The sequence below is a fragment of the Emys orbicularis genome, chromosome 1 (assembly GCF_028017835.1).
Source record: "Emys orbicularis isolate rEmyOrb1 chromosome 1, rEmyOrb1.hap1, whole genome shotgun sequence".
Taxonomy (NCBI): domain Eukaryota; kingdom Metazoa; phylum Chordata; order Testudines; family Emydidae; genus Emys; species Emys orbicularis.
The window spans coordinates 91,204,174-91,231,874 of NC_088683.1; the positions used below are offsets into that span (position 1 = coordinate 91,204,174).

The 27,701-nt window shown below is 38.1% G+C and overlaps 1 protein-coding gene across 2 annotated transcripts in view; it reads right to left on the minus strand.

The window, feature by feature from the left end:
• The window catches only part of NUP205 (nucleoporin 205), a 67,093-nt gene that overhangs the window by 22,525 nt on the left and 16,867 nt on the right, over window positions 1-27,701 (minus strand). For both annotated transcript variants that reach the window (XM_065411071.1, XM_065411064.1), the window contains exons 9-23: window positions 24,645-24,761; window positions 22,932-23,069; window positions 21,764-21,914; window positions 20,483-20,688; window positions 18,697-18,879; window positions 16,559-16,609; window positions 14,104-14,313; window positions 12,814-12,913; window positions 9,689-9,826; window positions 9,231-9,420; window positions 8,064-8,184; window positions 7,446-7,527; window positions 6,822-6,986; window positions 1,709-1,833; window positions 300-414 (exon numbers count right to left, since the gene is read on the minus strand). In XM_065411071.1, coding sequence (XP_065267143.1) covers window positions 300-414; window positions 1,709-1,833; window positions 6,822-6,986; window positions 7,446-7,527; window positions 8,064-8,184; window positions 9,231-9,420; window positions 9,689-9,826; window positions 12,814-12,913; window positions 14,104-14,313; window positions 16,559-16,609; window positions 18,697-18,879; window positions 20,483-20,688; window positions 21,764-21,914; window positions 22,932-23,069; window positions 24,645-24,761 — 2,092 coding nt within the window. The remainder of the gene's footprint in view (window positions 1-299; window positions 415-1,708; window positions 1,834-6,821; window positions 6,987-7,445; window positions 7,528-8,063; window positions 8,185-9,230; window positions 9,421-9,688; window positions 9,827-12,813; window positions 12,914-14,103; window positions 14,314-16,558; window positions 16,610-18,696; window positions 18,880-20,482; window positions 20,689-21,763; window positions 21,915-22,931; window positions 23,070-24,644; window positions 24,762-27,701) is intronic.

The following is a 27,701-nucleotide window of genomic DNA, read 5'->3' on the forward strand; positions in this document are numbered from 1 at the left end:
GAGAAAAAAAAAATGTATCTTGAAATGTGTCTCTCTCTTCCATGTCCCCTCTCACCCATGCCTACTCAGTCTGCAAATTTGATATGATGGTATACAACAGCTTTCACAATTACAGTTTGGATTTCAGACTAATAAATCCAAGGAGATTACTTTGCTAAAATTAACAAATTAGCTGACAGACTGGATTTAATCCATTCAATCAAGAACTCACCTAGAACCTTGACACCTCCCAGTATCAAAGGGATAAGCAATTTTAAATTAACATGAATTTTTCTTCTAAATAATTTTTTTTTTTTTACCTTTGATAGAAAATGGCAAATGCTGCAACTGAGAGAATAAGAAATCCTGGCTGGTCCTCAAATATCTCATAGTTGGACCTGATGTATCTGAGCATGCACACAACTGATAGATCACCTGATAATCGGAACAAAAATAAGATTTTAATTTCTGTTCCAAATTTAAAAGACACCAAGTCAAAAGAAAAATAAGATAAACACAAAAATATATGACTTAACTAATACTGTGTCTGTGTTTAAAACAAACATCCCATTGGTCTACTCCAAGGCTGAATACATCACTTATATCAGATTGTCACACCACTGAAGGACTAGATGAATAGGTAGATGATTAGCTTCTATTCATACATGCTGTGGCACCATCCTGTTCTCTTAGCTGGAAAGGTATGGAGGCTTCTCAATCCTTGGATCCACCAAAGGAAGGAAATATACTCCATGTCACTTTCCTTCTGTGGCATGTCTTCCTTCCTGACTTTAGAACCAATTTGAATGAATTCCATTTGAAGTCATTTTTATTTCAAAAGGCTTTTAGCATGACATGTTGACTTATTTATATTTTTATCTGATTTGATTTTATATGCAAGGCGCCTAGCTCATCAATGATGCATACATGCCCAATTAAATTATGTCCATTTAGAATATAATTATTTGTCATTGCTGCAAAGTTAAGGGGAGACACTCCACACTAGATTTTGAGAGTTCTTTATAAGTAAGGATTATTCATATTTTTTATTCTCTAGGCCAGTGGTTCTCAAACTAGGGCCATCACCTGTTCACGGAAAGCCCCTGGTGGGCCGGGCCGGTTTGTTTATCTGCCGCGTCCGCAGGTTCGGCCGATCGCAGCTCCCACTGGCCGCGGTTCGCCGCTTCAGGCCAATGGGGGCTGCAGGAAGCGGTGCGGGACGTGCTGGCCGCCCTTCCTGCAGCCCCCGTTGGCCTGGAGCGGCGAACCACGGGCAGTGGGAGCCGCGATCGGCCAAACCTGCGGACGCGGCAGGTAAACAAACCAGCCCGGCCCACCAGGGGCTTTCCCTGAACAAGCGGCGGCCCTAGTTTGAGAACCACTGCTCTAGGCAAACAATGGATGGTGCAAAAATAGAACACCACACTCCTTGTTTAATTAACAAGCCACACATTAGTAGGAGAAACACAAAGCAAAGGTTGCTTTATAAAGAGTATCCATTTACTAACTTTGGCGTGATTGCAGATTCTTTATATTGTAAATGCGCAGTAATCCATTTTTACATACGGAACGGTAGAGGAGTAAAAGTTTTAGTATGTAAAAAAAATGTAGCATAAACATTTGGAACAAAAAACTATCCAATCACAACCACCTCTGTGCTCATTACTAACCAAGAAATGTTAAACCCTGTTTCAGATTCTGCCAACAGGAAATATTCTGTATACAATACCTGATAACACAGTTCTGCAAGATGGGGAGATTCTTGCACTGCTGTAGGGCCCGTCCTCGTTTCAGTACCTTTCTCCAGTATATTCAAAATAGCATGAAGGCAAGTTCGTGGGCAACCCAAGACACCTTAAAAGAAGATTAATTATTTTTGTTTAGCACTGGTTGACTTTCATAAATATCATTAACATGCATAGCTTACATATGCACCATTACAGAAACCAGATCCCTCACACAGATTGTGCACTGCACACACAGCTGTGTTCCACATATCAGCTTCACAAAATCTGGCAGAGATTTCGGTATGGTAATATAAACAGAAGTGGGAATTGCACCTTATTAAAATTCATAAGAAAGTGTTTGACACACTTTTTTTTTGCATTAGTAAAGAGAGAGAACAAATAGTCCCATATCTGTCACAGTTTATTTAGGACCCTTTTTCTTCAATTCTATTAAAAAACAACAGTGAATTCATTAAGTTTTTTTCATATTCTTGATAAACTGCATAACAATTTTGGATTCCTGCTCTCTACTAAGCTTTGAAATTATTGGTCAATACTCCATTAAAAGGAGAGATTAATACTCTTGTCTTCCATTGATTATATCATGAAATTTACATGGTTAAACTTGCACACTAACCAAGAAAATATGATTCAATGTGAAAATGGAGCCCTTTCTTTTTATTCTTTTTTTAATCACTATCTCCTTCAAATGATGAACAGAACAAGTTCCATGCTTGTAGTGTTTCAGAATCTGGTTGAAGAGTAGGATGGCCAGGAATCATCAATAATTATATTTGTTAATCTATGGCATGATAATCACCCAACTTGTAAAATGATGAATAAATATCTAAATAATAATAAACGCTCTATAGTGAGATAAGAAATTAATTCCTGCAAGGATTTCACATGGCAACGTAAGCCATGAGAGCAAAGCATCATAAGAATCCCAATGTGAAATGTTTTGTTTAACTGCCGCACACAGATATGCGCGTCTACCACTTCCTACCAGAAGAACTGAAATAAAACAAACCTAAAGATCCTAAATATATTCAAGTATTCTCTTGAAAATCATTCTTTAAATATCTCCATTCATCAGAACACACACAAAAAATTGTTTTCCATCCTAGAGTCAGATTCAACACAATTTACTTAAACCATTAAACCAAAAATATAATGTTCACCTGGACTGAAATCTCCATACCTGTTTTCAATGCTAAACGAGTTTTAGAAAGTCAAACATATAAATACTTGTGGAGTGTCATAATAAATTGAAGATCTACTTAATGTCATAATGATGTAAAAGTACTTTGCACCTAGGTCAGAATGGAGACATTCAAGATTACTATATTAAGTGCCTCTAGCTTTCCTGGTAAGGCTACCTGTGGATAAGAGCAAGTAGTTTACATACTGGCCATTGTTAAGCTATTATATTGTGGATGCTTGTTTGCAGCAACACCTTGAAAGAGCCACCCCACATATGAGCAACAATTCGCTGGGAACACTTTCCCTACTATGTCAATGCTCCCCGTAACAGCAAAAGCCGCTTAGGAGCAACATAGCAAAAGGGCACCGATATGTTGCTACTAATGAGAGTCTACTGTATTTTGAAACTGCCAAACCACTATCAGCAAGTAAAAGTGACCTGTAAGTGGGGAAAAAAGGACTCGTTTCCTTTTGTATGTCTTTTTGGTGCATAAAGGCAGCCTGAATTTTTTTTTTATTATTATTATTATTTTTTTTTTTTTTCACATTATAAATTCAGGTTCCATCCACCCCACTCTTCCTGGAAGGAATTTGCTGGGATTATATCCAATATCAAGCAATTGCAAGCTGATTGGGAGGGGTATTCGGTTTTGTTCAGAGTATTTAAAACAGGTATTTATATTTGTTTCTTCTTCAAGGCTTTGTCCCATCTATCTGGGGTTGGCTCTTCGAGTCTTTCTCCATTCCAGTCTGTCTTAAAGCAGTTCCTTGGAAACTGCAGCTAATCAAATACTTTTGTACATCTATCTATCTAGTTTTGGGTCTTCCAACATCTCTCTTAAACTTACAAGTGGAGGGTAACACTCTATTTCCTATATATTCTTCCAATCTTTTTTTTCACCTAATCACCTAAACCTGAATTCCCTCAGCTTTTCTATAATTAGTACCACCACACTTCCCTAATGCCTTTGTTCTGAACATAGTCCTTCCTTCTAACTCTAATCATCTATCTTAACATTTTCATTTTCACTGTATTCAAGATCTGCTCCTATTTCTTCCTCTGTGCCCAGCATTCAGTGCCATGCAAAAGTACAGGCTCAATTACCATTGTGTAGATCTTACTTTCAATTTGATAGGCATTCTCCTATTGCAGATAATGAAAACAACTAAAAACATGTTTGGAGTTAACACCTATATATTTAAAACATTCTATAAAAGAGGTGGAAGAAAAAGTCTGTTTCAGAAATATACCTCACAACTAGGGCTGTCAAGCGATTAAAAAAAATAATCGTGATTAAAAAAATTAATCGCGATTAAATCACACTGTTAATAAGAATACCATTTATTTAAATATTTTGGGTGTTTTCTAAATTTTCAAAGATATTATTTCAATTACAACACAGAATACAAATGTACAGTGCTCACTTTATATTTATTTTTGATTACAAGTATTTGCACTGTAAAAAAAAATAGTATTTTTGAATTTACCTAATACAAGTACTATAGTGCAATCTCTTTATCATGAAAGTTGAACTTACAAATGTAGAATTATGTACAAAAAAACTGCATTCAAAAATAAAACAATGTAAAATTTTAGAGCCTTCAAGTCCACTCAGTCCTACGTCAGCCAATCACTCAGACAAACAAAAAGAACAGGAGTACTTGTGGCACCTTAGAGACTAACAAATTTAAGAACCTGATTGATTTTTGATTTTTCCTTGTTTTTAGATCCAAGGGAGTTGGATCTGTATTCACCAGGAGTTGGTGAAAGGAAGGAGGGGGGGAAGGGTCAATTTCTCCTTGTTTTAAGATCCAAGGGGTTTGGATCTGTATTCACCAGGAGTTGGTGAAAGGAAGGAAGGGGGAAGGGTCAATTTCTCCTTGTTTTAAGATCCAAGGGGTTTGGATCTGTATTCACCAGGGAATTGGTGAAAGGTTTCTCAAAGCTTCCCAGGGAAGGGAATTAATTTTTGGGAATGGTGGCAGCGGATCAGATCTAAGCTGGTAGTTAAGCTTAGAAGTCTTCATGCAGGCCCCCACAGTTGTACCCTAAAGTTCAAAGTGGGGATACAGCCTTGACATGGTGCCACAAGTACTCCTGTTCTTTTTGCGGATACAGACTAACACGGCTGCTACTCTGAAATCAGACAAACAAGTTTGGTTATAATTTGTAGGAGATAATGCTCCTCGCTTCTTGTTTACAATGTCACCTGAAAGTGAGAACAGGCGTTCGAATGGCACTTTTGTAGCCGGCGTTGCAAGATATTTATGTGCCAAATGCGTTAAAAATTCATATGTCCCTTCATGCTACAACCAACATTCCAGAGGACGTGTCCATCCTGATGACGGGTTCTGCTCGATAACAATCTAAAGCAGAGTGGACCGACATGTTCATTTTCATCATCTGAGTCAGATGCCACCAGAAGAAGTTGATTTTCTTTTTTGGTGGCTCGGGTTCTGTAGTTTCCGTATCTGAGTGTTGCTCTTTTAAGTCTACTGAAAGCATGCTCCACACCTCGTCCCTCTCAGATCTTGGACGGCACTTCAGATTCTTAAACCTTGGGTCAAGTGCTGTAGCTATCCTTAGAAATCTCACACTGGTACCTTCTTTGCGTTTTGTCAAATCTGCTGTGAAAGTGTTCTTAAAACGAACATGTGCTGGGTCATCATCCGAGATGGCTATGAGATTAACTATATGGCAGAATGCAAGTAAAACAGAACAGGAGACATACAATTATCCCACCAAGGAGTTCAGTCCCAAATGTATTTAACACATTATTTTTTTAACGAGCATCATCAGCATGGAAGTGTGTCCTCTAGAACGGTGGCCGAAGAACGAAGGGGCATATGAATGTTTAGCATATCTGACACGTAAATACCTTGCAACGCTGGCTACAAAAGCGCCATGCGAACACCTGTTCTCACTTTCAGGTGACATTATACACAAGAAGCGGGCAGCAGCATCTCCTGCAAATTTTAATCAAACTTGTTTGGCTGAGTGATTGGCTGAAGTAGGATTGAGTGGACTTGTAGGCTCTAAAGTTTTACATTGTTTTATTTTTGAATGCAGTTTTTTTTGTACATAATTCTACATTGGTAAGTTCAACTTTCATGATAAACAGATTGCACTTCCGTACTTGTATTAGGTGAATTGAAAAATACTATTTCTTTTGTTTTTTTTACTGTGCAAATATTTGTAATAAAAAATAAAATATAGTGAGCACTGTACACTTAGTATTCTGTGCTGTAATTGAAATCAATATATTTGAAAATGTAGAAAACATCCAAAAATATTTAATAAATTTCAATTGGTATTCTATTGTTTAACAGTGCGATTAATCGCGATTGATTTTTTTTTAGTTAATCGTATGAGTTACCTGCGATTGACAGTCCTACTCATAACCCTTTCAACTAAGAGCTGAGAAAGCTAACAAATTCAGACAAACCCGCACCCAGTTTTCCAGCAAAGTCAAGTAACACCAGAGACTTGCCATTCTTGACACTTCTAAAATGTTTCTAAGAAACAAAAATAAAAGAAAATCCACCCATGCACAAACACACTTTACAGGCCTTCTTTACACACCTTACAAGGCTAAAATTCACTTTCTTCTTCCAAAGATCACCTTGAGGAAAGAAAGGCCAACTTCTACATGATATAACTGGTTCAAACCAGATTAGCATCTGTATATCTCCAGGTTCTCCTTACTGTGTAAAAGAATGTGTCCTGTGGTAGCTTTCACTTCATATTTGAGTATCAATATACTTTTAAAATCCAATTCTTTAAGGTTAAGGCCATTTCCCTTGATGTCATGAACGAGGAATCAGGATTTTTTCCACTGAGCTTTCCAATACATTGTCTCAACATTGATACAAAAGCTAGATAAACGCTAGATCCCCTTTTCATCCACATACCTGGGTCTTGCAGATTTGTGGTGCTGACAGGTTTCTTCAGTTCAAACCCCAAAAAGTACAGGGCCAGATTGGGTGGACTGCACTCCAGAGAGGTGATGAGAAGGTTCAGGATGTGGATTTTTGTTTCATGGTGGATCCGAGACTGCTTCTTTTCAGATTCCAGATCTTATTAGAAAGTGAAAAAAGGTCAGATGAAAACTGAAACGAAGATAATGTAACTACTGCATGACCTTCCCTAGCCACAACATACAAACCAAATAAAAGAAAGCTACGGGTAAAACTCAGATCACTCTAGCAATTTCCAGGAATTAATTCCAAATAACTATTGAATATAATCCTGCACAATTTGTCCGGAGCAATTTATAATTTTTCTCTCTTAAGAACTGGTTCGATTTTGAATAGGTTGTTCTTACAGTATCTTCTTAATTTAAAATAAATGAAGAATACTCTTCATCCAACTATGGGGCCCTCTGTGCAATTGCGGTGCCAAAACCATAACAGTTTCAGGGTTTACTTGCTCAGTAATTTGAAAGCTGTACTTGCATGTATTTCCTTAGCTCGCTTTCAGCCATTTGAATCTACACAAAAGATACTCATGTAAATAAAATGTGACCAGTCACATACCATCTTCTGGATTAATTAATTCCTCTGCATCTTCATTGTCCAAACACTCCACAAACCCAGCCATCAGCTTCTGGCTTATACTCTGGATTCAGAAATGGAAGGTTGGGAATGAAAAACAGAGGGAAATTTGGTGAAGATAAAACACTGATTTAAGTACAAGATGATTTTAAAAAATGAAATGTTATAGTTTCACACACAGGTGTAAATTTCACTGACAAAAATGTGATCAAACTAGTGAGCATTAATTATTGGGGTCTTAACTGTTCTAAGCATAGGTCAACTGGTAAGCCACATGATAAATAATATTTTAAACTCTAGTGTCTTAAAAATATGCTACATTAACCTCCCCTAGGGAGGACAGTCTAAACAAAGAAAAGGGTTAGTATGTCATACAAAACTGTCCTGTTCTTATCATGGTAACTGTTTCATTAAAAATGTAATGCCATGAATAAGTAGCCAATCTTTATGGTGCTATGGAAAAATAATCTGTTCTTTTGTAGAGACAAGGCACTATGTAGCCTCACCACATATAATCTAGGTTTGTTTTTAGAAAGTAGTAAAAATACTGTTTTCCCATCACTACTTTCTTTCCCCAAATTCAAACAGAATGGTGGTTACCTGATCATGTGTGAAATCTCCTACTAGCTTTATCTGAATGTTGGAGTTACAAGAAATGCAACAGAGGATCTTGGCACTTTCAAAAGCCAGTTCAGGATTGCTGTTGCCATGATAAAGATACCTTTAAAAAATTTCAAGAATAACGTAATTAAATTGTTGATCACTCCAGAGTCGCCAGAGAATACTACCCAGAGGAAAAAAACATTTGTAAACTGAAACAATTTAAAATAAAATCTGAATAATCCAGTATATATAGAAAACTTTTTAAATTATAGATTGAAATTTTTGTCTACAGAGGTACACAGCAGCTAAACCCTCTCACCGCCAGTAATAAAAACTGACCAGGAGACAGATCACTCCCAGAAATTTTTCTGTTGTTTCCTCTACCCTATATCCAACTTAAAGGGGTCAATATAAATGAAAGAAGGCATTGGGACACATCCTCAGGAAATAAGTGGACGAAGAGCAATGGTCTGAAAGACTTCTATCTGAAAACTGTACACTTACTATTGTTATATGTAACATCTGATATTATAACAACTAAAGGATTAGAGAAAAAACTATTTACACACTTTGTTTTTACAGGGCTGTGTGTGTAATGATTTCACTGTTTCTCCTATGTAGTCAGTTTTCCAGTTGTTTGTATTGGCCTGCCTATAGTAAAATGTCATTGTAAACCACAAACATTGGCAGAGGAACTCAAGTGTTGTACTTGAAACTGCATTGCTCTCTGTTTGAAAATCAAGTTGACAGTGTCCCTTTAATGGGAATAATTAACGGTCAGTTCTGCAAAAGGCTAGTGTGGCAGATTGGGTCAAAGGAACTTTTACTGGCCCAATCTACGGCTATCATGAAAAAGTCCGGGGTGGAGAAATGAAGGTTATACACAGGTGAGCAATGAATTTAAAAGTTCTGAATTTCACAGAAAGGATGTGTAACTTTGAAATTTCTGTTCTGAGGAATTCTTCTAAGGAGAAAATACAAACATAGGCCCCACTCTTGCAATCGGATGTATGCAGGTGGACTCTTCAGGCTGTGCAGAATTCACTGTTCAGCGAGGCTCTGAGCAAGCAGAAGGGTCTGCTGTTTGGCTCCAACTGAAGAATTGCCTCTCTTCACTTTCCAACACAGCCAAAGTGCCTGCCCCCCAAAGTAATTTGTGCCTACCTGGCAATGTTTACCACGTTGTCTGCCTTTTTAGTGCGGGGGTTGATTCCTTGCAGCAGCTGTTCCAGAGGTGTGACAATTAGGGAAAGGTGACTCTCACGTAAGAGATCCATAAAGAGGTTCTCCTTCTGTAGGGTCAGATTAAGAAGTGCAAGGCAATATTGCACTGCTTTCTCCAAATGCATCTTCCCTACAGAACATAGGCAAAAAAGCAAACATATACAACAGTTACACAGCAAACCACAATTCCTGGAGCCTCTACAAAAAGGTAATATTTGAACAGCTCATCAAAATACTCTGTCAGAACAGTACCTTGAGATCTGAACTTTTTTCAGTTAACTTCCCTCAAAACATAACTTTATACATTTGAGAAACAAAAGATATATAGAAATATCAGTGTCACATTGCTGTTGGTAAACTCTTCACTAATATCTTAAAAATAAACTAATGGTACATACCAGGAAAGGGGGCATATGTATCAAGCTGTTTAACCCCTTCTTCCAGCAGACTAAGGGACAGTTCCAACATTGGTGACTCATTCAACAAATGATACATCAGACTGAATCCAGGTGGTTTATGTGCTATTATTTCTTCTCCTAAAAAAGAAAAAAAAAATGGGGGAAATTACTTACTAGTAATTGTTTGTCAGAGGAATCCTCTTACTCCATTCCATACCAGAAAACATCTCAATGACAGCTGCTGTAGCAAGCAACACCTCAATGCAATGTGAGATATCACAGGAAAATTCCTTGGAGCACTCTCCAGCCAAAAGCCATGTAAGCAGATGGCAGCTCATAAAAGCTAGGAAAAAATAGTGGTGGTGACTGCCACAAGACAGCCTTTGAAATCTAAAAGCTGAATTTTAGCTTTCACCAGGTGTACTCTTCCTGGAAATATCCAACCTTTACATTTAAATCAGTAAAGGATGTCCAAGCCACAATCTCTTCAGAATCACCTACTCTGGGTTTTTCAGAATGTTTTTAGATCACAGAAACAAATTTGCATGACTTTAGATTCCTCTGAAGACCTTGTGTGAGGAAAAAAGAAAACTGATGGACTAAATGTTTGATATACATATTATAAATATCTGCTGCAATGAACTAGAGCAGTGGTTCTCAAACTAGGGCTGCCGCTTGTTCAGGGAAAGCCCCTAGCAGGCCGAGCCGGTTTGTTTACCTGCCGCGTCCACAGGTTCGGCTGATCGCGGCTCCCACTGGCCGCGGTTTGCCGCTCCAGGCCAATGGGGGCTGCAGGAAGCAGCGCAGGCCAAGGGACATGCTGGCCGCCCTTCCTGCAGCCCCCATTGGCCTGGATTGGCAAACCGCGGCCAGTGGGAGCGATCGGCCAAACCTGCGGACGCGGCAGGTAAATAAACCGGCCCGGCCCGCCAGCGGCTTTCCCTGAACAAGCGGCAGCCCTAGTTTGAGAACCACTGAACTAGAGCATAGAAGAAAACTATTGTTGGTATGATGCTCAAACGTCATCAGAAAACAAAATCAGGAGGCAAAAGAAAAAACTTTTCAAATAAGAAAAAGTCTATATTAACATTCCGTTTACTTATCCTCCTAAATAAGACAAAGGAAGATGATGTAGGACACAAATACCGGAGCTGAAAGGATCCTTTTTACTGTGTGATCTAGAGGCCTTCCAGACTGTGCCAAACTTACTAGAAAGACATTTCTGCCTGGCTCTCCACTTAAGCACGGTTTCTAAAGGCTCTTTGAGCCTGTTGCAAATTAACAAGCATTACTTAGTGAGAAACTTTAAGAGGAAGCTTCACATTAAAAAATGTGCAGTACAAGACACCAAGAAACAAAACTAAGATGAATAAACTCAACCGTAGCCTCAAACTCACTATAATGCAGCAACTGCCTTCTTAGTGGGCCTCAGAAGAGTAGTATCCCTCATTAAGCCAAAGTTCAGCAAGTACTCATCTTAACTTCCTAGAATGAATCATTTCTAAACTTTAGGTAAGCTTCACTGTTCAGTAACATCAATCGAAAATTGACTAGAGAACACATCAAGTAAGCATCCTTAACTGGCTGTGTGATTACAATGGAGATTTAGACATAAGCCATAGAAACAGAAATTCAGGCCCAAGAATAAGATATTTACAATCTCTAAATAAAAATAAATTGTTAAACGCTGCTGTTTAATGAGATAATTATAGTTACTAGAAAATCTAATGGAAGTCACAATAAATATAATGCATTCTTCTCATGAAGTAGCAGTGCCTATGTCCTAAGGCCGAAAGATTCCCCTCAAACCAGCTGCCAACTGGATATTGGTAAACCATAGAAGACAGTAGGCAAATGACTGATGTCTGCCCATATAGCCAGTAATTAATAAATTGAGATCCAGTCCTAAAAGGTGCACCAATTACCATTTCCCCAATCTGGCTGCCATGTCATGGAGACAAGACATAAAGGTTTAAAGCCTAGACCCATAAGTTCAAGGCTGGCATTTCCACCAACTCCCACCTTTTCAAATATGTGGCTACTTTAAGGACTATAAGCACCTATTTTCAGTCAGGCCTATACCCCACCTGTGACAGCAAGCAGTTGGACTAGAAGAAAAGATCATCTCTCACAAAAGGACAGGATCATGCCATAGTAAGTCTGCAATACAAAGGAAACAGCACCTACTAAATAGGATCAGCAAAGGGCAAGAACTGAGTCCTGTAAAGTTGGTTTAGCGCTTTTGATGCACAGGGTAAGCTTTACCCTGATACCCTCTTCCTTCTACAACTAAGAAGCCTGTTCTTTTCCCTACTGCCTTTCTGCCTGTCTCATTTCTTTCTTCATTCTTTTCTTCTACCTTCTATAGAGAAAGAGCTAGAAGAAAACACAAAGACTCAAACTAAAGGAATCTGGATTCTAGTATGCAAGGAGGAAAAGATTGAGTAAGTGAGTGGGTGGTGCCTTTCTACTAATCTTGATAGACAGTTCATTTGCCTCCTTGGGTCCTGGTAACTGCTGATTTATTGCTGTATGGCAGGATGTTTTCTGCTGTGATATGCGGGGGCAAGGGAGTAGAAAATACACAACAAAAAAGTGCTCAAACATCTTGTATTATACACTCTTTCTGAAGGAATGCAAAGTGCTTCACAAATTATACATATGGAGAAAATCACTTCACCCACCATCCAGAGTGAAAGGAAGCAGCTGTTTAACAGTATAGAACATTCATACTACAATATCTAAATGAAACTGCAGGACAAGTTCTGGTCAACAAAACGTAGCTTCCTAACTCGATTTTGGCCAGGATGCTCCTAATCTTCCGAGTGTGCTATGGGATCTTCAATGACCACAAATGTGCAGGATGTCTGTTTTATATCTCATCTGAAAGACAGCACCTCCTGAAGCACATTGCATTCTAGTCCCATGCTGGGGCATTGATTCATTATTGATTCAGAAAAGAGTGCAGCCTACTGAATCAGCAGCACATTAGAGTTCCTTGGATATTTCCTATCTAAGCATTGACTCAGCTTGCTTGAAAAATGTGATAAGATCACATTACAGAGGTATGGAAGCAGAGTGAAAGTAATAATCTTGTTTGACAGTAAATAAATGAACAAGTTAACCTTGTAACTCCACATATTGATCCGCAAAGTCTTCAAGTTGAGGTTCATAGTCTCTCAGCAACTTGTAAAAAACCTCCAGAACCACCTCAGCTACCTCCCACTGTGGACAACCACAAAAAAACAAAACAAAACAAACAAAAACACAAAAATCACACGCAGGATATTATTAATACTAGAATACAAAACCAGGATGACAGAACAATATAACTAGAAGGGAAAGTGAAGCAATTCAACAATGGATTGGGCAAGACTTCAAGAAAAATGTGTCTGCTTTTAAAATTACCGTCCCACAGCACTAGGAAATTGCTAAAGTCAGAGAATTTAAAATACTCTCAGTGTGATTTTTTGAACTAAAAAGAACATCTGCAAACATAACGATAGTGTATTTTTTGTATATTCAAAACCAGATGCAAACATATTCTGAAATGTATAAAAGAATGAATATGCTGGTAAACTTGACTGTTTGCCCTGCCTGGGTCACTCCACTTTCAATGTAAATGCATTTTCATCAAAAAGAATCATATCGAGGAACTCAAATTCCATGCTTCAAGACGTTAAAATACTATGTTAACACTATTTTTGGTTAAATAATCTTGTGAAATGGTCATGATGAAAGAACTCTAACTGGTGGATGAAGGTTCTAATTATTCAGGTTTATGAAAGCTACTTAGGTTTAGCAATCATTAGTCAAACTGGTAAAATTATGGTAAAGCAATTTATAAAATATCATAATATAACAACTACAGATAGCTAACTCCATGTATTTCTCACGTGGCTGGAGACACTTTGCCTTCAGAAATAGAGTTCTTATCATACCAGAGGAGTATGGAAGCCCAATACAACTCTGATCCCTACTGTTTACTAATTTTAGCCTGCTTTTGAGAATGCAAACAGTGGTGTTTAAAAATGCTCTTTCCAGTCTACATTCTGTGCTCCACATTTTGAATGTGGAAGGTGCTCATGTACACGTCAGTGGCAAACTTCGATGTCTCCTTGCTGGTTGTTGAAAGGCTATCACATCCTGTCCATTTAAATGTGTTAGTATCAAGAAGCTCAGTGCTTCTAGCCCTTTAAGGACAACCAAGTGAGTCTTGAACAATGAAGATATATACTGTAAATCTCTCCGCAATCTGCTTTTCAGGAGTGGAGGATGTCATTTGGCTACAGCTTTGATTTAAAGAATCCATGGACTTATCACGGCTGCATCAAACTTGCACGTCACAGCTCTTCCAAGGCCAGGGACTAAAGTGCTTTAGTCCCAAAAGAACTATCTTCACAACTAAAAATTACCTTTTCAGCAGCAATCCGGTAAGCTCTGGTGCGAAATCGGAGAAACACAGTGTCCCTGAGGAACTGCAGATAGGGGTCAAAGCCTGGTGGGCGCAGTCCTGCCCCCAAGTTAGAAGGGAATGAACTCTCCACCAGCGTGCTGATTAGCCGACAGAAGGCACGGGTTAAAGGGTACTCCTCACACCGAGATTCAACCTCATTCAGTTCAACCTTCCCAAGAGGAGGGGGAAAAAACATCAAGGACTCAACTTAAGAAATAACACTAAAGAACCAGACAACAGTAACAAGATTCCACCTCAGTAGATTTGTAATTAAAATCAAAATACATTCAAAATAATAAGGCTGAAACACAACGAACAAAAGGGAGGGGAATGTTGATTGAAGGTTGAAATGATGGAAATTCATTCTCATTGACTTCAGTGGGAGTCAAGATGCACAGGGAAAGGAGGATTGGGCCCAATTTTTTTTTTTTTAAATTTAAGAAGTTACCTACTTTGACAAGTCATTATTTGAAAAGCAATTAGCATAATAATGTGGTGATTGCTCTTACTCTTATTAAGTTCAACTGTTGCTTTATCTACCATTCTTTTTAATAGCAATACCATTTTCTTCGCCACTACCCACCACAAAAACAAGCAAACAAACAAGTTAGGCCCGAACCTACAATGTGATGCACGTGTGCTGGCTCCAACATCACATCCAATTCACTTCAGTGGGGCTCTGCACAGGCACAGAAGTCCTCTTACATGCATCACATTTCAGGATTGTAGCCTAAAACATATTCTATGCTGCCACCAGTTTTCAGGCGTCTTGGCCATTAGGTGTTTTTAAAAACCATGTTGGAAAAGAGGACAGATAATAGTTTATAATACATTCACTGCTTAAAATTGTTGTTTACACAGAAATAAGATTGACTGGCAGTGCCTCATATCATTCTAAGATGTTAAATGCACCTGTACTTAAACCTCTGAAAACCAGCAAATACAGAATTACGGTACACAACTGCCCAGCCCTACAACCTCTACTCTGCCCTCTGGAAGTGGCAATGGACATTGGGGATATACGGTAAGTACAAATCAGTCTGGGCTGATGAGCAGACACGAGGAACGACTCAGTGTTCTGGGAGGACACAAGGCTTTCAAACTGCACAAAGCTCTTCGTCAGGTCTGGGACACGCTTGTCAGTTTGGCTCAAGCCACACTGTAAATTCAGTTTTAACTCCAAATAACTTCTAAATATTGTTTTTCCCCCAAGAGAAAAATGAGTGTTAGACACTAGCTAAAAATCAATTCTGAGTGTGTGAGATCAGTTTGGGGAGGATCAGAACTAGAATAAGAATCACAGATGGGTCCAAAAAAATTTATAAGAACTTAAGAGCTGCAAAAAAATTGATGTGGTATTTATTTGGGGGACACCCTTCTGAGTGATGCAAGTTACATCACATTAAGGGGGAGGGATAGCTCAGTGGTTTGAGGATTGGCCTGCTAAACCCAGGGTTGAGAGTTCAATCCTTGAGGGGGCCACTTAGGGATCTGTGGCAAAATCAGTACTTGGTCCTGCTAGTGAAGGCAAGGGCTGGACTCGATGACCTTTCAAGGTCCCTTCCAGTTCTAGGAGACAGGATATCTCCATTAATTTAAGTCGTGTCCACACTGCGCTATGTCGGCAGGAGACACTCTCCTGTGGCCATAGCTTCCACCTCTCGTGGAGGTGGAGTAATTATGCTGACGGGAGAACGCTCTCCTGTAGGCATAGTGCATCTACACCAGATGGGCTAGAGCCGCGCAGATGCATCAGTGCAGTTGTGCCGATGTAGCAGGGTAGTGTAGACTTGCCCTTAAACCACCTGTTAAACAGTAAACAAGTTTCAACCTTAGCTATAGTGGAACTACTGCCCCACTATAATGATATACATTACATGTCTGATTAGAATGTAACTTTTATGCGTGTTTTGTTTGGGGGGGCTAGGGGGAGAGGAAAAGTCTGAAAACAAATAAGAGAGAATACTTACAAAAGTCTGATGCACTAAGACATACTAATAAGCGTAAATAAGTATGACTCCTTTTTCTAGCTAAATCACAATGGATTTTACGTGACTTAAAACTGAGTGATAATGCAGAAAAAAATGAAATACAGGAAACAATAAGCAGTCAAGTAATTCTAGGGAAAAAATGTACATAACAAACAAGCAGTGAGGAAAGAAGGGCAAAGACATCTATTCCATACATAGTAGAAAGCTGCTAGGCATGACCAAACAAATTTTAAGAACTCCATTAGATTTACCAAGCAAGATAAAACAAACTTCTAGGAGCCATGAGCAGGTATGGGAATAATAGATGCAAAGCGAAGAGGGATTTTATTCAAGACTCAATAGCAGGCACAGCCTCTACATTTCCCCCCTTGCACTCATCTGTATATAAATCAAAGTGGCTTCCTAAAGGAGAAGAACCCTTACCTCAATGCCAGTTGCTTGCCTCTGACCTGGAGCTCTTACAGTCTGTAATATCTTAAAAAACAGAAAGGGAAAACAATGTGTTTCTACATAGCTACTGACAGAAATAAGAACATAAAAATGGCTCTACTGGGTCAGACCAAGGGTCCATCTAGCCCAGTATCCTGTCTTCCGGGCCAGTGCAAGATGCCCCAGAGGGAATGAACAGAACAGGTAATCATCAAATGATCCATCCCGTCGCTCATTCCCAGCTTCTGGCAAACAGAGGCTAGGGACACCATTCCTGCCCATCCTGGCTAGTAGCCATTGATGGACCTATCCTCCATGAATTTATCTAGTTCTTTTTTGAAACCTGTTATGGTCTCGGCCTTCACAACATCCTCTGGCAAGGAGTTCCACAGGTTGACTGTGCGCTGTGTGAAGCAATACTTCCTTTTGTTTGTTTTAAACCTGCTGCCTATTAATTTCATTTGGTGACCCCTAGTTCTTGTGTTATGAGAAGTAGTAAACACTTCCTTATCTACTTTCTCTATACCAGTAATGATTTTATAGACCTCAATCATATCTCCCTTTAGCCATCTCTTTTCCAAGCTAAAAAGTCCCAGTCTTATTAATCCGTTCCATACCCCTAATCATTTTTGTTGCCCTTTTCTGAACCTTTTCCAATTCCAACATATCTTTTTTGAGATGGGGCAACCACATGTGGACACATTATTCAAGATGTGGGCGTAGCATGGATTTATATAGAGGCAACATGATATTTTCTGTTCTATTATCTATCCTTTTCTTAATTATTCCCAGCATTCTGTTAGCTTTTTTGACAGCCACTGCACATTGAATGGATGTTTTCAGAGAACTATCCACAATGACTCCAAGATCTCTTTCTTGAGCTGTAACAGCAAATTTAGACCCCATCATTTTATATGTATAGTTGGGATTATGCTTTCCAATGTGCATTAATCAACATTAAATTTCATCTTCCATTTTGTTGCCGTCATCCAGTTTTGAGAGATCCTTTTGTAGCTTTTCGCAGTCTGCCTGGGTCTTAACCATCTTTAGTAATTTTGTATCATTTGCAAATTTTGCCATCTCGCTGTTTACCCCTTTTTCCAGATAATTTATGAGTATGTTGAATTGGACTGGTCCCAGAACAGACCCCTGGGTGACACCATTATTTACCTCTCTCCATTCTGAAAACGGACCATTTATACCTACCATTTGTTTCCTATCTTTTAGCCAGTTACCAATTCATGAGAGCACCTTCCCTTTTATCCCGTGGCAGCTTACTTTGCGTAAGAGCCTTTGGTGAAGGACCTTGTCAAAGGCTTTCTGAAAATCTAAGTGCACTATATCCAATGCATCCCCTTGGTCTACATGATTGTTGACCCCCTCAAACAATTCTAGTAGATTGGTGAGGTATGATTTCCCTTTACTAAAACCACGTTGACTCTTCCTCAACAAATTATGTTCATCTGTATGTCTGACAATATTGTTCTTTATTATAGTTTCAACCAGTTTGCCCGGTACTGAAGTGATGTTTACTGAAGTAATGGCTGATGTTACATTGTACTAAAAATGCTTACTGTATTCCGTACCCATCACTTCTTGCAGATTTTTTTTAAAAAAAATCTCTTATCTGCTGACGGAACAATGGACTGCACATCTCCGAGAGCCATACAAATCCTCCACATTCACTTTTACCCCCCCAACCCTCAAAGGGCTACGTCATGTTGCTTCTTCATTTCAGCCAAGGACTGAACAGAACTCCTTCCAATGCAGTGATGTCACTCCTATACTGTCTAGAGAAGTAAAACTCGATCTTGTGATCTCTTACATTAGCATTACTTAGGGGTTCACAGATCTTTAGGTCTCCCACAGTATGTGAGCAAAGGACCTGTTTCTCCCCATTCCCTTTCCTTGAGCAATAAGAACACACCACTATTATCAGTGCACAGGCCCTTTTTACAGTAAGAAACAATGTGAATTTGATAATCAGCAATGGAAATAAGTGATTAAAAGAATATTTAGGAAAAGTGTGTCATATTACCGCTAAGATTTATTTATGTAATGTTAAAATATATTACAATTCAGCCAGGACTCAGATATTACAGTTCTAAGCAGTATACAAAATCCTAAAATACCTGTGCGTATTCCAGGGATTGCCAGAGTGAAGCAGCTATCTCAGGAGATTTTCCAAAGGCAGTAAGAGTCTCTAATAGTTCTGCTTTTAAAATAGGAGGGATGCTACATTGCAGGAGTCCCAAAATGACTATCACTGGAGTCCATTGGGGGTGCTCACAGAGGGCCAAACGAGCATTCTCACTCTGCAAAACGATACACAAAACAAGGGAGGGGGTGGGAGGAGTACGCATTGTCACTTTGAAAGGTCTTGGAGTTTTGAAACACCTAACTCAAATAATTCAAAGTCTAAGCAATGGTGATGCCATTTTCTAGCCCAACACACCTTAGAGATGGGAAGAATGGAAGACTGCCCAACTTAAAGCATCAGTTTTAACTGATTTAAAACATTTTTGATTAAAAAGCTTATTTTTAAAAATAATTGAATACAATTACCAAGTATTTCACCCACTTTTTTTCTTCTTTCAATGTGTATTAAAGGAACTGTGCATATATACGTTGGAAGCTCAAGTCTCTTCTGTAACTCCAAAGTTATACTAGCAGGGAACACACTCACACAACTGTCTCTAGAGCAGGGGTTGGCAACCTTTCAGAAGTTGTGCGCTGAGTCATTTATTCACTCTAGTTTAAGGTTTCGCGTGCCAGTAATACATTTTAATGTTTTTAGAAGGTCTCTTTCTACAAGTCTATAATATATAACTAAGCTATTGTTGTATGTAAAGTAAATAAGGTTATTAAAATGTTTAAGAAGCTTAATTGAAAATTAAATTAAAATGCAGAGCCCCCGGGACCGGTGGCTAGGACTCGGGCAGTGAGAGTGCCAGTGAAAATCAGCTCGCGTGCTGCCTTCGGCACGCGTACCATAGGTTGCTTACCCCTGCTCTAGAGAAATCAAGTGCTTATACTTTAACAGTCCCTTCACACCAGAGTAGATAAGGGCTCTGTCACTATTTCTATTACAAGCCTGTATTATCTATTTCTAACATTCACTAAGTTGAAATTAAACTTGTTAAGATCTAAAAGCTGGGTAGGGCTAGTTAAAGCATATCTGAGACCTCTTGCTAAGCTATTCAACTGGCATACGGTTCTAGTATAGCTAGATAATTCTAAGAATACTTAATACAGAATTACCCTCTCCTCAGGTGGGTATTCAGTAAGTAAATACTACATAGGTGGTACTAAAGCTGTACCACCTATGTAGAGCCTGCACTGAAGCATTATTTTTATAACCATTGCTTAGGGTTCCCACCCCTTTAACTCAAGATGCCTTTTCAGCTATAGGACTGGCAGCCATTTAAATCCAGCCTGGAGGCAAGTTTCACTGGCAGTTTGTTTCCCCTGCCCATTTTCTCTCTTATTTTAGTTTACTTCTTCTGGCTTTTCCCCTCTCAAATTATTAAATGTAAATGCTCAGAGTTCTTCAGCTCTGACTTGATTTCTTTTAAACTTGTCTTAGCTGTGAAAGAAAGAGACAACAACTCCACAACAGGGAAGGAAGAGAATAATGAAAGTTAAAAATCAACAATTTGCGGTACCAATAACAGACCCTGCCCCTTCTTGCTTTATCATGTGCTTGTCCAACTCAGTCATTCCTGCTATCACTTATGAAGTCCAGAAATCAAATCACAGCAACTGCTAGCTGACTCTGCCCAGACATTGGTCAAATGTGGCATAGGTCACCACTACTGAATTGTGTGCAAACTCAAATCTACAAGTCAGTTCAAATGTCATCTTGCAAGAGAGACAGAAATGTATTAGCGAGACACAAGAAAGAAAAGGGTTACCTACCCACTTCACTATAGTAGTTGTAAGCTGTAAAAAGGAAATCAATCCATCCTGTTCTTTCTGGGTGATTCCTCGGAGAGGGAGGGGACGGTATTGGACACTATCTGCACTTGGCAAGTCCTTCCTTAAGTGCTCATGATACAGCATCAAGGAGCGGAAGAAATGCTCCCAGGAGACAGGGCTGCCACCGGTTCCTTGGATGTTTTCAGCTAGAAAAGAAAAATGATTAAACTGATTACAAAATAATTTTGCTCTTTTACAGGGTGGCAAAGGGGATACCAAGCTTTAAAAAACGGCCCTAACTTGTACTCAGCACAGTATTCTGGAAGCTGAAGTAGTAAGAAATTCTTCTCACTATGTATGAGAGGTTGTGCACTTTTATTATTATTTATGTTCATGCCCACAACATGCGAGTTGCTTTCCAAACATTCTCACTGAGAGTTGAGGGGAAAAAGTGCCTATTGGCATCCGTAAAACACACACACACACACAACCTTCTCCTTAACCGTCAGTACTCTGCAATGGCACACCAGAGTTGAAGAGATAATCAGTGATCTCAACTTTCAGTTCAGATTCAAAGTGGGACAGAGGGGAAAATAAAGTTTATGACAAAAGCCTGGTGTTGGTGACCTTTGTGCTCTTATGGTCTTTTTGAAGAGCTATGACATTACTAATATGATAATCAGGTGTAAAATAGGTTTACTGTTTTAATCATGCTATCATATGGGTTTATGAATCAGAACCTTTGTAATGCTGAATGTGTAAAGACAATGTTAGTCTAGTAATTTTTTTCCCCTGACAAGTTAGTATGAAAATAAGACAGAAACTAGTCTATTATATTACCTGTGTTACAAATGATGGCACTTTCTCAGGACGCCTCTAAAAGCAAGCTCAGAAATGCCAGCCATCATTTAAAAATTTATTTGCAAATACATAGCCTGGCTATTTTAAGCTAAGAAGTGACTCTTCAACATGCTGTACTGAGCAAAAGTGATATATTGAAGCTCTCATTGATTATAAAATATTTTATAGCTTCTGTTAAACACATTAGGAATTCAGCCACTCCCATAATCTGGACATTCAAATATTTAATTAACATATATAAACCAGTATCTTTAGGCAGTTGAAAGTGAAAATGAGTTTTACCTCTGTACTAAAGGTGTAAGACTAATAGTAGCTAACTAAGTAATAAACTACAATTAATCTCATCTAGGTCTAAATTCCTGTCCACCTTGTCTAGGAGAGGAGTTGGGAGGTGAGCCTACTGTCAATCACCTTTCTTACCATGACTGCTGCCATTGACCTTCAGCAAACTGAAACAATAATGAGCACACTGGGGCCCACTGGCCAATCCCTGAAGCATTTTCAAATATGGGATGTAAATTGTGGAGGGGAGTAGGTCTCCCATTTGTCTAACGAACTTTGACAAGACGACCTGCAACAAAAAAAGGTAAATGTTTAAAAAGAAATCTAACCTTATTTTGGGGACTAGATACAAGTATATACAAAACCCCCATAACTCCAAAATAAATATATTTGTGAACTGCCTGTTCTGTTTCATTGAACAGAAAATATCCACATTTTGAAGTGAAAAAGGATACACAAAATATTCAGAATATTGCAAAGGAACACGTTAATCAATAAGGGCGCAATAATCTTTCATAACATTAGCTGCAGTGATGCCAAAAGGGCAAAACTGTGAAGAAAAGCTAATATATGTCCTTAAAAATAAATCTAATCTGAAACCAAAAACTCTAAATAATTGCATGGTAATTACATGTTACTAAAGGGCACAGCTAAGGTTGTTTGGATGCCTTAACTGTGCATTTCTTACCTTAACATATTTGGATTGTTTTTAATCCTAATCTTATATCCTTGGGTTTTAGATAATTACAACACCCTTGTAATGTTTTTCTACCCTTAAGAGACTTTAACTGCACCTTAACAGAGTTTTTCCTCTGGGAATATCAACAAAACACTTTGATATAATCAGACAGAAGGTACAACGTAAGTGCAAAGCATTATTATTAGTAATGTTCACTGAGAAAATGTAGCTGCTTGTGTAGAAGTCTTCGATTAGGTAGCTCAAGCATAAACAAGAGTTTTGAAAGAGGTTAGATTCTTTCCCATTAATACCCGCCGAAACCCCAGAGAACAATCTACAGCCAAGGACAACTGGTAAAAGTTCCCTTCAATGGTGCCCATATAACACAGGGTGGGAGCACTGCACTAATATCTTGGCAATGGATAACAGGTTCTTAAGACCATATGAGAGTGGCTCTACCAGTTCCTCAAAAAAACATCTTTACTCCTCTCGATTCCAGGAGCTATTGCTGCTCCAGCCTGCAGCTTTTAATACCATGACACTAAGGTAAATGACAAGTTTAAAAAAAAAAAAAAAAAAAAAAATTCCACTGCAAACAATGGAGGAAAAAAGTTGAATTTGGCTAACCTGGCGCTGAGGAGGTCGCTGATGGGCTACTCCAAGATAAGATCCCATAATGGTGGAGCTTTGGAGAGGTTCTGAAGGACACCAATACTCAAGAGCAAGTTCCAGATTAAAGGGATCCTTCCTGTACAACTCAGCAATCTGTAGGGAGACAGAAAATAAGTTTCTAGATAGAAAAAATGTCAACGCAAATAAAAAGGCCAAGATTTTAACAATGAACACTACTTCAGCACAACCTGGAAATACAGGGGAAAAAATAATCTCATTGTTAATACATAAATTTTTAAATATTCCCTTCCTGAAAATGGCAGCTTCTATGCAGTAATGCGAGAACAATCCATAGCTAAAAAACGCTGAAATTTCCAGATTTTTTAAAATAATTTTTATTTGTAAATTTCAATGGTATTCTCCCCCTGTTGCCTATAAAACCCTGGATATCAACACACTGGTATTTCCTTTAAATGAGCATTTGGGTATTTGTGCTGCGATTAGTTTAAAATAAATGAGACAGTGTTGGGATTAACTGATTTTAACTGTTCTTTGACTGCTCAAATTTCCTTCAGAATAATTTCTGTTTCAAGTTCTTCATTTTATAGGTGTGTTATAGCTTTGTATGAGAGCCATAACAAGTTCTGGTTAAGAAGGCTTTTTCATTTTAAGCCCCTTTTTCAGTGGTTTATAAAATTGTCTAATTGTTTTTGTGGATAAAAATATTTTTAATGTGTCTCTAGCTTTAAAATGGTTAGAATTTAAAATTTCAAACTTGCCTTGTACACTGTATTTAAGGAGAAATTTGTATACTTCACCAAATTCTTTTTATTATAACATTTATTTCCTAACAATGATGGAAAAAATGTACACTACCCACATGCAATATTTGAATACGTTATCTAACTTTAAAAATCACAAATTGAAATAAACACACAAGACCAACTTTATTTCTTTCAAAACAAAGAAATAGAATGGAAAAAGACCCTTTTATATAGAGGCAACATTATGGTTGAAATTTTACACTAATGAAACACAGGAAATTTAGTTATAATTCCCACATCAGCTGTAACTTGGTCTTTTTGCATTTAATATCTCAACACCTTGTATATAGCAGCCTTGAAAAACTGTCATGAAAAATTATAAGATCAGATACAAAAATCTACACCCACACCCTTTACCATAATGACTAACGATCATGTAAAAATTAATGATATTTTATTCACCCAAGGTGAGTAGATAGAATTTTGCTAGGATGATGCAGAAACACAACACACCATAGTTTTGTAAACTTGGAATTTCAATTTTAAAGTTGTGTTAACATGGGGGGGGGGGGGGGGGGAGAGTTACATTTAAAATACTGCAAAAATGTATGTACAGTCATATGTCAAAAGATACTCGGGTATCTAAACTGTAGCACCACCGTACTTTAAATGCAACAAATGGTGCAATATTTATATGTTGAACAAAAATAAACTGACATTTATTAGCAGGGGGAAGTCAGGTCAGCAAATGATTTCAACTACATGACTAGTTAATGAAAATGTCTACATCTAATTTAACCAAAAATATGAAGATTTCCACTTACAAATAAAAATAGGTAAGGTATGCCCCACACAGTATCTCATTATTCAAATTATGTGTTTTACTGTTAAGGTATCAGAAGTTTTCAATAGGAAAACCTCCAAACAATCCCTTTTTACAAACATAATTAAAAGCAGGGCTTACTAAAAGCATAAGATGTTCCAGATCCCGCCGAAGGGAAACAGGTGGCTCATTACCCATCTGCATACTCATGTGGATCATACGAGCGTCTTCATCTGCACGGTTTCTTAGCTGTTTCACCTACACAATTTATGAAGTGGAGAAGAATGTTGGTCTATTTTTAGCCAACAAAAAAATTATCTTAAAGATTACAAAGAGCAACATAGTCTTATCTATTTTTATAAAACAGATTTTAACACTTCTTAGCATGTACTTAATAAAGAATTTCAATCTATTACAATAGCATTTTTGTTTATCAAATTGCAGGGTTTTATTTTAATTTTCTGTTCAAATTGTTACCATATCATCCAGTAGTAGGAAGAAATTCTCAGCGGTTCAAGATATAAATCAAATAACTGATAACCAAGAATATGATAACATTGTGATTATGTCCACATGGATCCCTTCTTCCCTGCTACTATGGAGTCTCTCTCTTCTAGGACAGTGGTTCTCAACCAGGGGTTCGCAGAGGTCTTCCAGGGGGTACATCAACTCATCTAAATGTTTGCCTAGTTTTACAACAGGCTACATAAAAGCACTAGCAAAGTTAGTACAAACTAAAATTTCATATTGCACACAATGACTTGTTTATACTACTCTATATACTATACACTGAAATATTTATATTCCAATTGATTTATTTTACAATTATATGGTAAAAACGAGAAAGTAAGCAATTTGTCAGTAATAGTGTGCTTTGACACCTTTGTATTTTTATGTTTGATTTTGTAAGGAAGTAGTTTTTAAGTGAGGTGAAACTTGGGGATACACAAGACAAATCCGACTTCTGAAAGGGGTACAGTAGTCTGGAAAGGTTGAGAGCCATTGCTCTAGGATTCTGTATTGGTGAAGGAACTGAGGGATGGTTGGACCTGCCCCGCCCACTATGCCCTCAGGTGAAGGGGCACACGGTTCAGGCACGATTCCAACAGACACTGCCAGGCAAAAGAATTCCATCGTGTGTGCATGGAGAGCATGTACACCAAGAGCAGGATCCATGTGGACAAATACTTGAAGAACCACCAATAATTCGTGGAGCCAATAATCAAGAAAGAAATATTTAACCACTTCCTTTCTCTCAAGGCTCTTAGCATCTGCAACGAGAGCCTGATCCAAGTCAATGGGAGTATTTCCATTGACTTCAGTGTGATTTGGATCAGTCCCAAAACTACATCCTCTAATATTTTCAATTTGGAACATTAGATAGATTAAATGAACTTCTGTACCAAAATCAAAAATTTAGGGATAATTATACTAATATGTTTGCTTATGTGGAGTGTAGAGAGAGAAAACAGAGGTAGCATTATAGGATAGTGCCTTGTATGAACAAAATTGAGAAGAACTAAATTCCTCAAGGAATCAGCTACTATACTGAATGGTAGCATGTGTCTTCTTTATCTTTTTGAAGAGTTCTGGGGTGACCTAGGGAATTACATGCCAGTTAGCTTTGCTTCAATATCAAGAAAATTGTTTGCTATAATTAAAGTGTTAAAATGGCTAGATGAATGCAATATGATGGGGGAAAGAAAAAAACAAATTCTGTAATGGAAAATTGTGCCTCTCTAATCTACTAGAATTCTCTGAATGTGTCAACAAATTATTGGATAAAAGAAAACCAGCTGACACAATTTTTTTGAATTTCAAAAAGCCTTTGACAAAGTACCTCACCAGTGACAACCACTGTTATCAGTGCACTGGCCCAAAACATAATTAACCTGCAGAACTCTCTACCAAAATATATCATTGAGGAAAAGAGTTTAGTAGGATTAAAAAATAAGATTGATCATTTATGTGGGTAATAAGAACATTCGAAGTTCTATAATGTAATAAGGCATATAAATTCCATAATCCAACCATTAACTAACAGGGATTGGAAAGGATTCTTTTACAAGCAGGAATTCTCCAACTGTCTGCTACAAGGTTTTTTCCTCTGAAGCAACTGTTACTGGCCACCGACAGAAACGGGATACCAGAATAGATGGACAGACCATTGTTCTGATCCTATATGGCAATATTCTGTTCCTAAATAGAATCCCTTCGCACCTCTAGGTCATCACTTTAATCCAATCCAGGGCGTAGCTAATGGAAAGACATTACTGTACTGTGACTATTCAATGGATTACATGAAATGAGCCTATTTCCTAAGGGATACGTCTGCATCAGACAAACCACCTTTGTTCTCAGCCTTAGCAGAAAGGCCAAAGCCTGTTACAGCATGTTACTCCCCTCTAAGTGTTTGTATGTGGTCCCTACAGAAGTGGATTGAGGCACACTGGTGAGGCTGTGTACACAGGATACTTGCATTGACATTGTTAGTGTTGTACCTGCTGTGAATTCAGAAAAGCTTTTAAATCAGTTCAGCAATTAACATAATAAACAAAAGAGAATTTAAATTAAACAGTTTACAATATGTTTATATGTGCACTCAAAAAGATTCTTAAAGCTGAAGGAATGATTTTTTCCCCAAACGTTCTCATACCAGTCTAAAATGAATAGAAATACCTTTAAGGTATGCACATAAAAAAGAATTAAAATTATGACTGCGCAGTCATTATTTGGCAACTCAAATGTACACACAACTGCTCGACACAACAGACACAAAATAAAGCTTTCACCAATTATTAAAAAAGAAACTACACTTTCCCAGAGCTCTTGCTTTCAATGCATGGATACAAGTTCTTGCACAAATGAAATAGCTCACACTGCTACAAACATATCCTTTTCATTTTTGCAGCACAAGTGTTTCAGTTCCTGGTAAATCAAATTGTTATTTCCATAAGAACAGTATTCTGCTGCAAGGAAGGATAGCACCCCTCCCCGACACATATGCAAAAGTCTATTCCTGGCAAAAAATTAAAAAGCACTGACAGTACGGTGGGATTACTGATCTTTTCCCATTCACAAATGACTTCAGCTGCAATACTATATCTATAGAAAAAACTGGCATTTACTAAAATTGTAAGTACTACCAAATGAACAGTTTGCTTTTAAAATTTCACTATACTCATGTAAACTTGGATT